The sequence below is a fragment of the Phoca vitulina genome, unplaced genomic scaffold (assembly GCF_004348235.1).
Source record: "Phoca vitulina isolate PV1807 unplaced genomic scaffold, GSC_HSeal_1.0 scaffold1, whole genome shotgun sequence".
Lineage (NCBI taxonomy): Eukaryota > Metazoa > Chordata > Mammalia > Carnivora > Phocidae > Phoca > Phoca vitulina.
Genome location: NW_022589704.1, coordinates 74,987,470 through 75,002,674, shown reverse-complemented (window position 1 = coordinate 75,002,674; position 15,205 = coordinate 74,987,470). Strand labels below are relative to the sequence as shown.

The 15,205-nt window shown below is 35.4% G+C and overlaps 1 protein-coding gene across 4 annotated transcripts in view; it reads left to right on the top strand.

Annotated features, from left to right (window-relative positions):
* GALNT13 (polypeptide N-acetylgalactosaminyltransferase 13) overlaps positions 1–15,205 on the top strand; it is a 781,779-nt gene that overhangs the window by 708,230 nt on the left and 58,344 nt on the right. For all 4 annotated transcript variants that reach the window (XM_032410271.1, XM_032410279.1, XM_032410287.1 and 1 more), the window contains one exon: positions 14,361–14,500. In XM_032410271.1, coding sequence (XP_032266162.1) covers positions 14,361–14,500 — 140 coding nt within the window. The remainder of the gene's footprint in view (positions 1–14,360; positions 14,501–15,205) is intronic.

Here is a 15,205-nt window from a genome sequence, read left to right as displayed (position 1 = left end):
TCCCTCTCACTCTGGCCCATCTTCCCTCCACCCCCACTTGTGCACGCTCTCTCTCAATTAAATAAATAAAATCTTAAAAAAAAAAAAAACTGTCTACACTTAAAATTTATAAACTGTAACTTTAAAAAAAAGTTTAAGACCCACTCTCAGGAAAATTTCTTATTATACTATAAAAAATGAAATCATAAAAATAGCATTTCAGAGAACATATAATAGGTGACTGGAAATATATAATGTCTGCTTAATAAATGATACCTAGCTCTTTCTAAAGCAGAAAACAAAACACATCAGCAACTATTTTTTTTAAGCCAAATTTTATGTCTTTAGCCCATCTTGGTAGGACAGTTGGAAATTTGGTATTTATGTATAATAACACATATGTCATATTGGCTATGAACTATGTGCTAATGAAATAAACTCACCATGTAAAATGCCATGGAGCTTTCTCTCCTTTTTAAAGAAAGCTTTAAATTGAATTTTTATTAACAAGGTGTGTTAAAATGTTCTTAACTTTTTGTTAATGTTACTGTTGACCATATTTAAGAGTAGAGACCTTGTTTCTGAGGCTATGAGTAAAAATTAAAATACTGCTTTAGTGTAGATAATTTTAAAGTAATTCATATTTGGTCTATTAACATTGTCTAATATTTAACCACATAGTCAATTTCTTAGAAGGCTTTTTGATTCTCGTGTTGTATATCTAAAATTTAAAAAAAACTTATAAAAGTTAATTATCTAGAAACTATTTGAAGTGTAAAATTATGCTAATATGTTAATAATTACTGAATATGCGTTAAGTCCAACAGTGTTTATGTTCTGTAAAATACTGAAACAACATTGGTTTATTGTCGAGCAGAAATCTGTAATTATACTCTATGGTAACCATACAATTTTAATGTTCTTAAAAATTTGTGATAAAATCTATAACTTTGCAGAGTATTTCTTACCTCAGTAAACACTGACCACTGGGCAGGAAGCAAGCAAAAGTAAGATTAAGGACTACATAAAAATATTAAAGGGATTAAGATCGTTGAGCCCCATGAAAATGTTAGTAAAGCACTGTCTTAATTACTACTACCTGCAGTAGCAAATATCTTAATCTATGACTAAAATCACTGAAAATTGGGCGCCTGGGTGGCTCAGTTGGTTAAGCGACGGCCTTTGGCTCAGGTCATGATCCTGGAGTCCCTGGATCGAGTCCCGCATCGGGCTCCCTGCTCGGCAGGGAGTCTGCTTCTCCCTCTGACCCTCTCCCCTCTCATGTGCTCTCTTCCTCATTCTCTCTTTCAAATAAATAAATAAATAAAATCTTTAAAAAAATAAAATAAAAAAAAAATAAAATCACTGAAAATTGCTTTAAAATTGTTCCAATCTAGCAGCAGGAATGTGGCCAAATGTGAAATTTGTCTTATTTATATTTAAAAATTCAAAAAATGAAATAACAAGATGATAATGTGTCATTAGATTATGAAATACTTTACTGCAAAGTCTATATAACTGAACAAAAGGCATTTATAGTTTTTTTTTACATTATAGTCGTTATGGTTTTTCAGCTCTCCCTCCGTGCCACAGTACTTTGTGGGTATTATCTCATTCATTTCCTCATGAGTCTGTGAAGTCATTACAATTACTATTTCTATTGCACTTTCCACGAGTAAAAGAATTTATCCAAGGTCATATGGCTAGTATATGATGAATCTGGAATTCATCCTCAGGTGGATCATTCCCATGTGAAACACTGCAATTAGTCACCCAAGTCTCCATTTCTCTGCAGTTTTCAGCCTAATGCTTATTAGACCATAGTAAAACATTTCGGAAAAAAAAGGTGGTAGAATATCTTTATGTATTCTTAAATGAGATCCTAAATGTTCAACTCTAAGAGCCTTTTAGAATGTATATAAGAAATAATGATATAAATAATTTTATAATATTATCCCAAAGAAAGAATTTCTTTCTTTATTTTCTAGGAAATGTTTTTTAAGATTTTATTCATTTATTTATTTTAGAGAGTGAGAGAGCAGGGGTAAGGGGAGAGGGGGAGGGAGAGAGAGAGAATCTCAAGCAGACTCCGCCCAGATGCAGAGCCCCATGCAGGGCTCCATCTCACAACCCCGAGATCATGACCTGAGCCGAAACCAAGAGTCTGATGCTCCCAACTGTCTAAGGCACCCAGGTGTCCCTCTAGGAGATTTTTTAAATACAGGACTTAATGTTATCAGTACCAAAAAGGAGACATTTTAAATAGAATCTGAAATGACAAAAAAGGGTAATATATTACAAATTGATATGTAGTAAATTAGCACAAACTTAGTGGCTTGAAACTACACACGTGTATTATGTCACAATTCCTGCAGGTCCAGGCAAGGTCTTGCTTCAGGGCTTCTCACATGGCTACAATCAACATGTAAGCCAGGGCTGCAGTCGCATCTCAAGGCCTGACTAGGGAAGGATCTGTTTCTAAGCTAATGTGATTGTTGTCAGAATTTAGTTTCTTCCATGTTTTTAAACTGAGAGGTTCAATTCCTTGTTGGCTATTGGCCAGCAGTTCCTTGCAGTGTGAGTCTCTCCATAGGCAGCTTACAACATGGCAGCTTATTCACCAGAGCCAACAAGGGAGTCAATAGAGAATCTGCTACCAAGATGTAAGTTACAATCTTACATTAATACAGTAGCAACATCCCCTCCTCTTTGTTACATTCTCTTCATTAGAAGCAAGTCACAGGTCCTGCCTACACTCAAGGGAAAAGGCCCACACGGGGCTAGAATACTGGGAAGCAGGGATAATCAAGGACCACCTTAGAGACTATTTGCCACAGAAAATAATACAGAAATAAAGAAGTGAGTAATCATTGGTAAGAGCCAAAGAAAAATACCCTTTTTATCAATATGTTCCTAAAAAACAAAACCAGGTGGCATTTTCTGTAATACGCACCCAATTCACTCTCTATCTCATCTTCCCCACATTTGATTACTATTTCAGCTTAATGATCACTTCCTCAGAGAAGCTTTCCCTGACATACCCCTCCCTAACCACCAGAGGACCAATTGCTTTTTCTATGCTTTTATACTCTGAACATCTCTCAAACACATTTGTGATTTTACATTTGGTCATTTTCGTTTGTGTTGGTTATTTGATTACTGATTAAGCTGTGAGGGAAGAAACCATATATAGTTTTTGTTCAACGTTTTACCCCTATCATCCAGCGCAGTATATAACACAGAAAGAGAAACTATGAAGACAAGATGACTGAAGGAACAGATGTTAAGGGCGCTGACCTGGAATCAAGAGACCTAGGTTGTAATGTAAGCTCTTTCACTTACCAGCTATGCTCCTTCCCAGAGGTCCAATCAACTTTCTGAGCCTTAATTATTCCATCCATGAAAGGTCAATTGTAACTCAAACCTATAATTTTGATGCAATTTTGTGATGCTATACAGTTGTGAATCAGTAAATTTCCACCACATTGAATTTTTTTCCCCAGAGTTTTCAGTAACTAGTCCTCCATTTTTTGATCAGTGATTTTGAGGTTTTAACCTGTTTGCAACAAGTAAAGGCAGGGGACAGGAGAAATAATGTGAGTAGCCTAAATCAACATCTGCAAGAGGATTTATATTTTAAAGAACACTCCTGATATTCTTCAGAGTTTGTATTTGAATACCATCACTATGATGTGATTCAAAACGCTCTGCTTTCCTCTAGACAAATCAAACTCTCACCAGGAAACACAAAACCTGCCTTGCAAGCATGCTATTCCTTTAAGATGCTGGCCTTCTGCCTTTGCCTTCAGCTGCCCAATCCCCTGTATGGATCCAGAAGGCTTGCTGAATTAGACGATAGCACAGACTTAGACCAGTGACATCCTAAGAAAAATACAAAGCTCTAAAAAAAGAAGACAGGCATGTTAGAATTCTCTGTAGTGGAGTGGGAGACCATTCTGTAGAATATTTTAGCATCACAATAGCACAGCTGACACACTTGGCCTGTTTTTATCATTACTGAATATTGCCCTTCTTTAGTAAGTGCTGGGAAGTTCTCCTACCAATCGGTGTTAAGTCTGGTTTGTGAACTGCATCTTACGTATGCAATAAATAAACTTTGTGTTGTGTTCAGTATCCAGTCTTTGACATGACTAGTGCTGGAAGAAGACAAATACTGCATGAGCACCCCAGGAGCAATATGTTACTCTACCATTCCCAACATCATAAGTCAAGCTCATGCTTAGTGAAATTTTTGTCGTTGGTTGTTTCAGTAACGGCACAGTGTCCCAGGGTTGACTAATGGCTCTCCTTCAGCCTTTCGCAGCTCGCTCATTTATAGTATGTTCAGGACAGAAGAGGGAAATCCATTGGCAATGGAGATTGAGTATATTTTTCCAAGTTTTCTCTCAAAACAGAAATCAATGTGTTCTCTTAGAACAGTTTTATTTTTTTTTAAATCTGAATTCATACTGTACTTACTCGTGTATCTTCTACACTGAAAGACCCTGGTTATGGAATTTATGTTTTTCCTGTGTGGCATATGTGCGAAAAGCACTGCAGGGCACAAACGTGAATGGGGCAAGTGGCAAGTGAGAGATGTGTGGCACTTCAGCTTCATTTTATTAGTAATTTGGGTTTAGAAAAATGCTTGGGTGGAGACCTTGAACGATACCTATAGTAGTGCAATTCTGAGGAGTCTTGAAAGTGATGTATGGTATGCTTCTCACTGAAAGGGCATCTGGACCAAAGTTAAGTTGCTGATTTCCCACTTTACTCATCTAATATACCACAGAAGTGCGCAGGCTCAGAAAATAACCAGGCTGCTCTGTTATTAGGGGATGATGTACCCCTCGAGGTCCATATCCATAATAAAACCACCACCATTATAAGTAGCATTTAGTGAGCACTTACTACGTATCATGCACTATTTAAGTGTTTTACATGTTAACTCAGTGAATAAGCACAATGACACTCTAAGGAAGGTGCTAGTATTGTGCCCACTTAATAGAGGAAAGAGCTGAGGCCCCGTGAGGTACATATATTGCCCAATATTACCCATCTAGTGTGTGGCAGAGCAGAATTCACACCCAGGCAGTGAGAACCAGTCTGTAAGTGCACTGGTGTGTTCTTAATCTCCTTTAATCATACCTGCATATAATCAGAATTCTTTCCCTTTGCTGCATAAATAGAGATATTTAAATGCTATGGAAGTCATTCCTTTTGAGAAAAATTATGTACCCTACGTTTACGTTGTTAGACTAGATAATCAAGAATTGACTATGTGTACTTAATATTTCTTTTGAGTTAACATGTTCGATAATATAATCTCAGACATTGTTTGAGTTAATAAGATGGGATTGCCAATTCACATTAGTTTTTCTGGGTTGTGTTAGTTTTTTTCCTTCATAACTCATAATTCAAAAACATAATTAGATTTCCTTATTGGCTTTGCAGACAAGAATGCTGACTAAATATAGACTAGGAAGATGCACTTTAATAAATACTAATAATCGTTAATGAGGCCAACTAGCATTTTGGAAACAAATTTTGCATAAACTTACTTTCTCCCCCCATATATATATGTATATAGTATATATATAGTAGGTTCAGGACAGAAGAGGGAAATATATATATATATATAACTTTTAATAAGTATAAAGTAGTAATTCTAAGTCATGAAAGCAAATTATATAGTAATTTCTTATAAACACGTATATGTGAGACAAAGAGAGAATGAGTTGGAAAGCCCCGGAGGAAAAAGAGAGTATGTACCAGACAGTCGTGAAACTAATATCTAAAGAATGTCCATTGGTGTCAGGTAATGTTCTAGGGACTGAACATAAACACAGCAACAAATATGTGTTTGTATTTCATACCATTTTCTTGGTTTAATTAAAATCTTAAGATAGAAACTGGCTAATGAAAAAAATTGAACAGTATATTTATTTATTTATTATTTATAAATTTATTAATTAAAAAAATTTGGGGGGCGTCTGGGTGGCTCAGTCGGAAATCCCATCCCAATACACCACATTTAAATTAAAACCCCGTTTAAGAAGTTCACAGGGATCATAGCAGGAGGCCTGGCTGGAGAGGGCATGCCTGCAGGAGAATGCTGGGACTGCACCCCGGAGGGGCCTGCAGGTGTCTGTGTATCTAGGCTGGGGTTCATAGGAGGGACATGGCATCTGCCAGCTCTTTTGTTCTTGGAGTAGTCTCCCAAGGATCCCTGCCCCTCCAACACAGGCTTTGAGATTAGTAAATAAATCTCCCTCCTGTTTACACCAGCCATTTTTCAACCTCTTGCTTCTATGCTGTATCTCAGCCTGCTGATTTTTTCTAAAGTTGCAGGTGTTAAGCCCTGCTGATTATAAGAACTTGCGAAATTAGGCCCCTCTGGTTTTCAAAGCCAAATGTTATGGGGCTTCGACTTCCCTTTGTGAGTTGCCCATGCCCGGAGTGCCCAGGGTGAGGGTCTGTTTCTTTACCTTCTCTGTCCCCATATCTTCCCTCTCTCCTCTGTGCAGTCCTGAGGGTCCATTTAGCTCCCGACTGCCTCTCTGACCTTCCTACCCTCTTTGATGTGGCCTCTTCTCTACATTTAGCTGTGGAGAGTCTGTTCTGCCAGTCTTCAGTTTGCTTTCCAGGTTATTTACAGGAATGTGGCTGTTACCTAGTTGTATTCTTGTGATAAGATGAGCTTAGCATCCTTGTACTTTGCCATCTTCCCTGAAAGTCACTAGTAATCAGTTTTAAATAGTAATGTGATAACATTTATCTCCACATAATAAAAAGTGGTAAACTAAAGGATAAATTAAAATAGTCAGTGTTCTGGAAGGGAAATTAGCTTCTTACACCATAAGACAGTGTGTGAATTTGAACAATTTTCTGAAAAGCAGGTTAGTAATATATATATTTTTTTAAAGTCTTGAAATCAGCATATAATTTATGAAAATATATTGCTTCTAAAAATTATCTTAATGAAACAATCAAGGGCATAATAAAAAATATACAAAGATGTTCATTGATTTTAAAGTCCAAAATTAGTAACAAGTTGAATGTCCAAATATAGGACATTGGTTAAATAAGTTATTACCAATTTGTAAAATAGAACAACACAGAGGCATTAAAAACAAAGTTACAGAAGAGTTTAGAGAACTTGAAAAGTGTTCATGACATACTGTCTTAGGGGAAAAGTATCTTATAGTTATCCATAAATAGAAGTCTAGAAAAATCATTACCATAAGGTAAATATAGTCATATTACAAGTGATTTTTATTTTACTTTTCATAGTTGTTAATGTTTTAGAATTCAGCAATGAGTACATATTTTTAAATAATTGTAAGAAGTTTTTAAAAGACCAATATACAAATTGTATGCAAATTTTTCCTTACTCCTGGGGATAAAAAAAAATGCATACAAGTACAGCAGTAGTACTTTTATTGGTTCAAAATCTCCTTTGGATTTTCCATAGAATACATGAGCTATAGAGCAGTTGACTACATATTCTGGCTATTCTAGCTCCTGAAAGATGGTAAACACTGCCTTAACATCCTTACTTGGAATTTTTTTCCTAGCAGTTACAGATTTTATACTCCATTTGCTTTAACTGATACTAAATTGACCTTTATTTTTAAAGGCCATTGCAAAGATTCACTTTTCTTATTTCCCATATTCTCATTGATCAGGGATCAAGCAGTTGAATATGAGACTTTTATTGCCAAATTGAACTGAAGTTTGAGGCAATTACCTAGAAACTTTAGCCTCAAGATCTGCCCAAACTTTTGACTATGGGATCAGGCAGACTTAAATAAATTGACAAGTTGTCTAATACTTGCAGCTTCTATGTAATATACCTCTCAGTAGAAGCTATGATCTTTGTACCATTCATTATCTCATTTTTATTCCATTAAAATAAAATTGCAGTAATAATAGGAAATGATAAATTCAACAGATAATCACTGTATGTTATTAGCTGGCATGTGCCATCAACCTGTTAATGTAATTCTATCCAGTAACTCCTAATGAGTGGTTATGAGCATGGGTAATTTGTGTGCATTTCAAGAATGGAAAAAAATTAAAATGGTGATTTAAAAGAATAGTTTAAAATTAGAAAAATATTTGAAGTAATCTGCTAAACCTCTGACACAATATAGTTTTTAGATATTCTAGACTACAATAATCTCTAGGTGGCTTTAAAATGATTTTTTATTATTACTTCTCTTGAGGAGAAAGAAAATGCAGATCCATATCCATAAAGCTCCTGATGATAAATTTTCAAAGTAAATAACAAAATAAAGAAGGTGATTTTCTCTTAATAGGGAATTTTGAAAATATATTAAAAAATTCTGAGCTGAAACTATGTATAATGGTCTACTATAATATACAAGTATATTATTAATATATCATTGTATATAAAAACATTGATTAGCTGCATAGTTTTAATTGTGCTTAAGGAAAAAATAGATTCTTTTTAAAGATGTATTTATTTATTTTAGAGAGAGAGAGAGAGCATGCATGCACACGATTGGGGGGAGGGGTAGAGGGAGAGAATCTTCAAGCAGACTCTCTGATGAGTGAGGAGCCCTGAGGTGGGGCTCAATTCAAGGAACCATGAGATCATGACTTGAGCCAAAATCAGGAGTCAGATGCTTAACCAACTGAACCACCCAGGTGCCTTAAAATAGGAGAATTTTTAAAAGTTTTTTCCTCTCTTTTTTTTTTAGTAGCAAAGGGAATGTGCTGTTTTTATTTTTCTCAGTTTTTTTTTTTTTTGGCTTCATATATAGTTTATTTTATTATAATGTCAATATAATAAAAATTATTTATATTTTTAGTAACAGTTTTCTATGTCCTAATACAGACCTAGTTGTTTCGATATATGTATTTTGACAATTAGATATACCATTGATCTACTTAAGCATTCCTGATTAAAGGAAATCATTTCCCCTTTTCTCTGCATTAAGCTATGCTGCATTATGTATTTTTATACAGAAAACTCTAAGCTCTTGTTGGTCTATAATCAGGCCGTGCTGTCATCAGGACCTTGATTATGGGGAACCAGAACCACAGGCCTCTTAGCTATCTACTAAGGAAGAACTTAACTGAGATTATTATGATCTTCAATCTATCGTCTATTTAAAAATTTAATACATGATTATTCTACATATATAAATTTAATACTACCTTGAAGTAGATTTTTAAATGATGAGTAGAGGACATGTTATTAAATAAAATATAACAAACCTGTATGTATTATCATTTACTTATGAATCACACCTGCAAACTGGGAGTTAATTAAAATACTCTTTTTAACTTACTCTGAAGCTTTATTTAATTGTCAGAGTTTTCTCAGGGTTTGTGCAAGTCCTACTGAAAGACTTACTTAAAAACTTGCAACTTTTATAAGTTGCCTTTGAAAAAAAATAACACATTAAGATTCATTCTGTTGCAACATTCCTCCCTCACCCCAGTCTATTTTTGTCATAGCATGTATCACCTTCTGATGTGTTACTGTACATGTCTCCCTCCTCTAGGATGTAAACTCCATAGAGGAAGATTTTTTTTTTTTTTAAGATTTTATTTGTTTGACAGAGAGAGACACAGCGAGAGAGGGAACACAAGCAGGGGGAGCGGGAGAGGGAGAAGCAGGCTTCCCGCCGAGCAGGGCGCCTGATGCGGGGCTCGATCCCAGGACCCTGGGATCATGACCTGAGCCGAATGCAGACGGTTAATGACTGAGCCACCCAGGTGCCCTGAGGAAGATATATTTAATTTGTTTTGTTCACTGATATATCCCAAGTGCCTAGAAAATGTGCCTTGTATATAGTTGGAACACAATAAATATCTGCTGGCTTAATCTTGTCTTGGCCTCTGCTCTATATTTTTCTTTTCTTCACTTTCTCTTCCCATCTGTTTACCTCAGTCCTGTATTGGTGTCATTGTCTTAGGCATTCTCTATATGGTAGCCTCCAAAGCTCCAGGTTTAAGTCATCTTTACAGCTAGCAATTAGAGAGGAAATAGAGCTTCACCTTCCTAATAGTCCTAGGAAATTCTCAGAATATACATTTTTATTAAGCTAGCTGGTTCATAGGCTCATTCCTGAGCCAATCATTATGATGGGTTATGTGTAGGATGGAAAAATGGAATGCTTTGATTGTCTTGGGTGTTACTTGAATGTAGTAAAGGACAACTCATGGAAGTTCCTGGTTAATACCATTCTAGACAGGAAAAAGGACAAGTACAAAGACATGAATTGGGAATGAACTTGGCATGTTTGAAGAAAACTAAAGAAAAAGGGGTGCCTGGGTGGCTCAGTCAGTTAAGCGTCTGACTCTTGGTTTTGGCTCAGGTCATGATCTCACGGGTCGTGAGACTGAGCCCCACTTTGGACTCAGTGCTCAGCGGGGAGTCTGCTTGAAGATTCTCTCCCTCTGCCCTTCCCTCCACGCATGCATGCATGCTCTCTCTCTCTCTCTCTAAAATAAATAAATAAATCATTAAAAAAAAGGCAAAGAAAAAAACAAAAAAGCCAGTGTGGCCACAATGAAGTGATTACAGATGATTAGGTCATAGAGATAATCAAGAATCATTTCATGAAATTGTCAATTATTCCTAGCACAATGAAAAATTCATTAGAAGCTTTGGAGCAGGATAGTGACATGACTTTCTTTGTATTTCAAATATATTGTCCAGGGAACAGGCAATAGCCAATAAAGGATAGATGGAGAAATGTAAGATGTCAGGGGAACTAGTTAGAAGTCTATTACAATGCTAGTTTAGTCAAGAGATGAGAGATTATGCAACCAGGATGGCAAAGGGGATGTTTGAGGGACTGAGGATGTATCGAACAAATAGGAATTGCTAATGAGCTGAATATGTGAGTGTGAGAGAAAGATAATTACTCTTACATTGTTGCCCTGAGAAAATGGGTGGATTTTTGTGGTAGTTGCTGAAATGGAGAACCTTGGAGATGGATGAAGTTGGAAAATCAAGAGGACAGTTTTGGACATGTCAAATTTGAGATGCCTATTTAAGATCCCAGTAAAATTGTTGGGTAAACAATTGGATGAGCTATTTTGGAGAGGTTTGGGTTGCAGATAACAGTTTGGAAAACAAGTGAGAGTGTATTTCAAGCCATGGAAATGAATAATTCGGGCTCTACTTCATGGTCTTTCCATGACACAGGCTAACAAAGGCTTCACCATCTTGAACATCTTGAAGCCATACCAGCTGTGGTACAAGGCCTCCTCAGTCCCTGTAGTAACGGAAAAAAGAACCAGAGGGTCTCATACCAGGTCTTCTGGTCTTTAAGACAAGACTACTAGGGATTTACCCAAAGGATGCAAAGATACTGATTCGAAGGGACACATGCATCCTGATGTTTACAGCAGCATTATCAACAATAGCTAAATTATGGAAAGAGCCCAAATGCCCATCAACTGATAAATGGATAAAGAAGAAGTGGTATGCATATACAATGGACTATTATTCAGCCATAAAAAAAAATGAAATCTTGCCAATTGCAATGACTTGGATGGAGCTAGGGAGTATAATGCTAAGCAAAATAAGTCAGTCAGTGAAAGACAAATACCATATGATTTCACTCTTATGTGGCATTTAAGAAACAAAACAAATGAGCAAAGGAAAAAAAAAAAAGAAACAGAGACAAACCAAGAAACAGACTCTTTAACTATAGAGAACACACTGATGGTTATATGTAAGTGATGCATCACTAAATTCTACTCCTGAAACCAATAGTACACTATATGTTAACTAACTAGAATTTAAATAAAAACCATCAGTGTGTTCTCTGTAGTTAAGAGTCTGTTTCTTGGTTTCTCTCTCTTTTCTTTGCTCATTTGTTTCTTAAATTGGACCAACTGTTCGAGAGGGTTCCTTTTTCTCCACATCCTCACCGACACTTGTTTCTTGTGTTTTTAATTTCCACCATTCTGACAGGTGTGACGTAATATCTCATTGTAGTTTTGATTTGCATTTCCCTGATGATAAGTGACAATGAGCACCTTTTCATGTGTCTGTTGGCCATCTGTATGTCTTCTTTGGAGAAATATCTGTTCATGTCTTCTGCCTTAATTTTTGAGTGTTGAGTTTTATAAGTTCTTTATGTATTTTGGATACTAACCCTCATAGTATCTCACTTCTATGTTGGAAAATATAGCTATAGAGGGAAAAAACATCCTCACCAAAATATTAAGATAAGCCCACAGTATTTTTATGCTTTTCTAACAGTAATTAAAGTAATTATCTAGGACTAAGACAAAACTCATGTTGTAGTGGCAATGCCAAGGGGCAGCATGGGGTGATAGGGTAAGAAGGTTTTAGCTTTTCTCAATAGTGTCTGTCATTTTATACCAACCAAATCTTTGCCAAATCTGATGTGGGCAATTAATATTTTCTCTTATCTAATGTAAAATATATGCAAATGAATCTTTAAACTCCTTTCCAATCAGAAAACTGCTCATAAAAGCCTCCTAGGAAAAAATTCTGGAGCCAGGACTATTACATTTTAATGATGAAAAAGGAAAGATCCTGATATATAAATAAGCTATCTCAATTACATTTGCCCACCTCAAAAATGAAACAGAACAGTAAAACTGGTTGTCGAATTAAGTCCTCTGAAGCTACAGTGCCCTTTTTTTTTTCTGGGTCCAATGTAATCTCTTTATGTGATTTTCAAGACTATTTATTAGATCACTGCAATTGATATAGCACTTAACACAAAGAGAAATTCTTGTAGTGATCTATTTTGTAAATGTTTTCCAGCTTCTTCTTTTGAAGGTTGCACTCCAGATTGCAAGTTCTGAATACGATTATTTTGAAAGCAAATATTTATGTGCTTAAAAAACCCAAAGACCTTATTGTTTTCTGTCCAAACACCAGCTAGAAAAATCAATATGGTCTTTTAGAAGGAAATGGTTTGGCTGCTTAAGCATCATCAGGATGCTTTCTAACAACACTAAAGCATTTAATTTTGGAAAAACAAAAACTAAGAAGAATTTTTAAGGAACAGTGAGGAAATGGGGAAACTAAGAGGTGAGGAGAGCTTCAAGAGTGTTGCCACTTTTCAATACATTGATTCAAATAATGGCATCAGTTACCGACATCTGCATTGTCTAAACAATTATTCATTGTTTTATAGAATGATTGTTAGGTTTTGCTGTTTGGCTGGGATAGAATATACTAAATACTGGACCATTTTTTTTTTTTTTCCTGTGCCCAAGTCTGGTTGCTTACTCGTCTTAAAGAAACATGCTAAACACAGACTTGTCAAAAATAATCTAAGAAAGGCAATCTTCTCACAGTTATTTAGTCATTTCAGTCAAATCATTTTTAATATGATAGTAGTGAGCAAATCACGTCACCATGGTATTTTTATATAAAAATTAGTAGCATTGTTGTTTAATTCTCAACTAGCCAGCATCATTTTATGATCATCAATGGAAATATTCCTTTTAACTTCATATATTCTCCTATTATATGAATTGAAATTAAGTAATTTTAATGTACACATGTGAGTATAAGCCATTTCCTTATTTTAGCTTACTTACTAACTTGCTTATCCAAGAATTTGAGGTGGCTCATATTAACTCATAAAATAATACAGGAAAAAAATAAATAAAAAATCAGGTTTGTGGTAAACCTAGATAGAATAAAAGTTCAAGAAGAAGAGAGAAAGTTAGAACACATAAGTGTTCATTGTGAGGATCATATTTATATAAATTTATCATGAAATCTACGATGGTGAATAAAAGACCCTAGGAAAATCTGAGGATTAGAATTTTTATTAAAGAGAAACAGCCACATTATCACACAGCTCAGTTAAGCTTTGATTATGAGATGCTAAATTAATACCAATTTACACTTATTTGATTAATTATTCCATCTAAGAAGTGTAAGTACTTAGTGATAAATATTTGCATTTGAAAAGCCATAGCCAAAGGAAAAGCTGTTTTTTATATCTATTTCATGTACTAATTGTTGCTAGTAAGAAAATCAGTGTAGTAGCAGCTGCATATGCAATTGAATTTGATGGAATTAGAATAGAGGGGAAAAAAAGCTGACAGCAAAGTAAACAGAGCAAAACCGTACTAAATCGAAAATAGCACATGGGGCGCCTGGGTGGCTCAGTTGGTTAAGCGACTGCCTTCAGCTCAGGTCATGATCCTGGAGTCCCGGGATCGAGTCCCACATCGGGCTCCCTGCTCAGCAGGAAGTCTGCTTCTCCCTCTGATGCTCCCCCCTCTCATGCTCTCTCTGTCTCTATCTCATTCTCTCTCTCAAATAAATAAATAAAATCTTTAAAAAAAAAAAAGAAAATAGCACAAACTGATTTGTGTGTTTCTCTGAAAAATTCCAGGTGTTGTCAAAGTGGATTATGGAGATGTGTCAGTCAGAAAAACACTAAGAGAAAATCTGAAGTGTAAGCCCTTTTCTTGGTACCTTGAAAACATCTATCCGGACTCCCAGATCCCAAGACGTTATTACTCACTTGGTGAGGTATGCATTATTTATTTTGGTTAAGTTATAAATATATTTTGCAAATGGAGCAATTTCTAAGGAGCTCAATATTTTTTATGTTATGAATAAAATGCTTTCAGGTTTTTAAATAGATCTATTTTAAATAACTTCTCAAGTCACTTATGGTCTCAAGGACCATAAAGGTCTTTATCATTGGGATTTGCAAAAGTAAGGGGATAGTTTAAGACTAAATAGTATTTTCTTGTTTCTTTACCAACAGTTCAGAAACTTTTTGGTCATATGGACCTTACACTCTTAAAATTTACTGTGAACCTCAAGAGCTTTGGTTTAGGTGGGTTAAAACTATTAATATTTAATGTATTGAAACTAAACCTGAGAACTGTAAAACCCATTTATTAATTCATTAAAAACAATGTTATCCATTACATGTTAATATAAGTAATGCATGTTTAAAAATAAATATATTTTCCAAAGCAAAATCAAATAGCAAGATTAGCATCAATTATATTTTTGTAAATTGCATTACTGTCTGGCCTAATAGAAGTTAACTAGAGTCTGTTTTGGTATTCAGTCTACTGCAATAGCACACACCATGTAGCCTCTGAGAGACTCCTTGTACTTCATGAGAAGTGAAAGTGAAAACTGCAAGGAATAGCTTAGTGTTAAAATAGTGTTGACTTTGTAGGCCCATTGAAAACCACTGATCCTCTACCATTGTTTTCC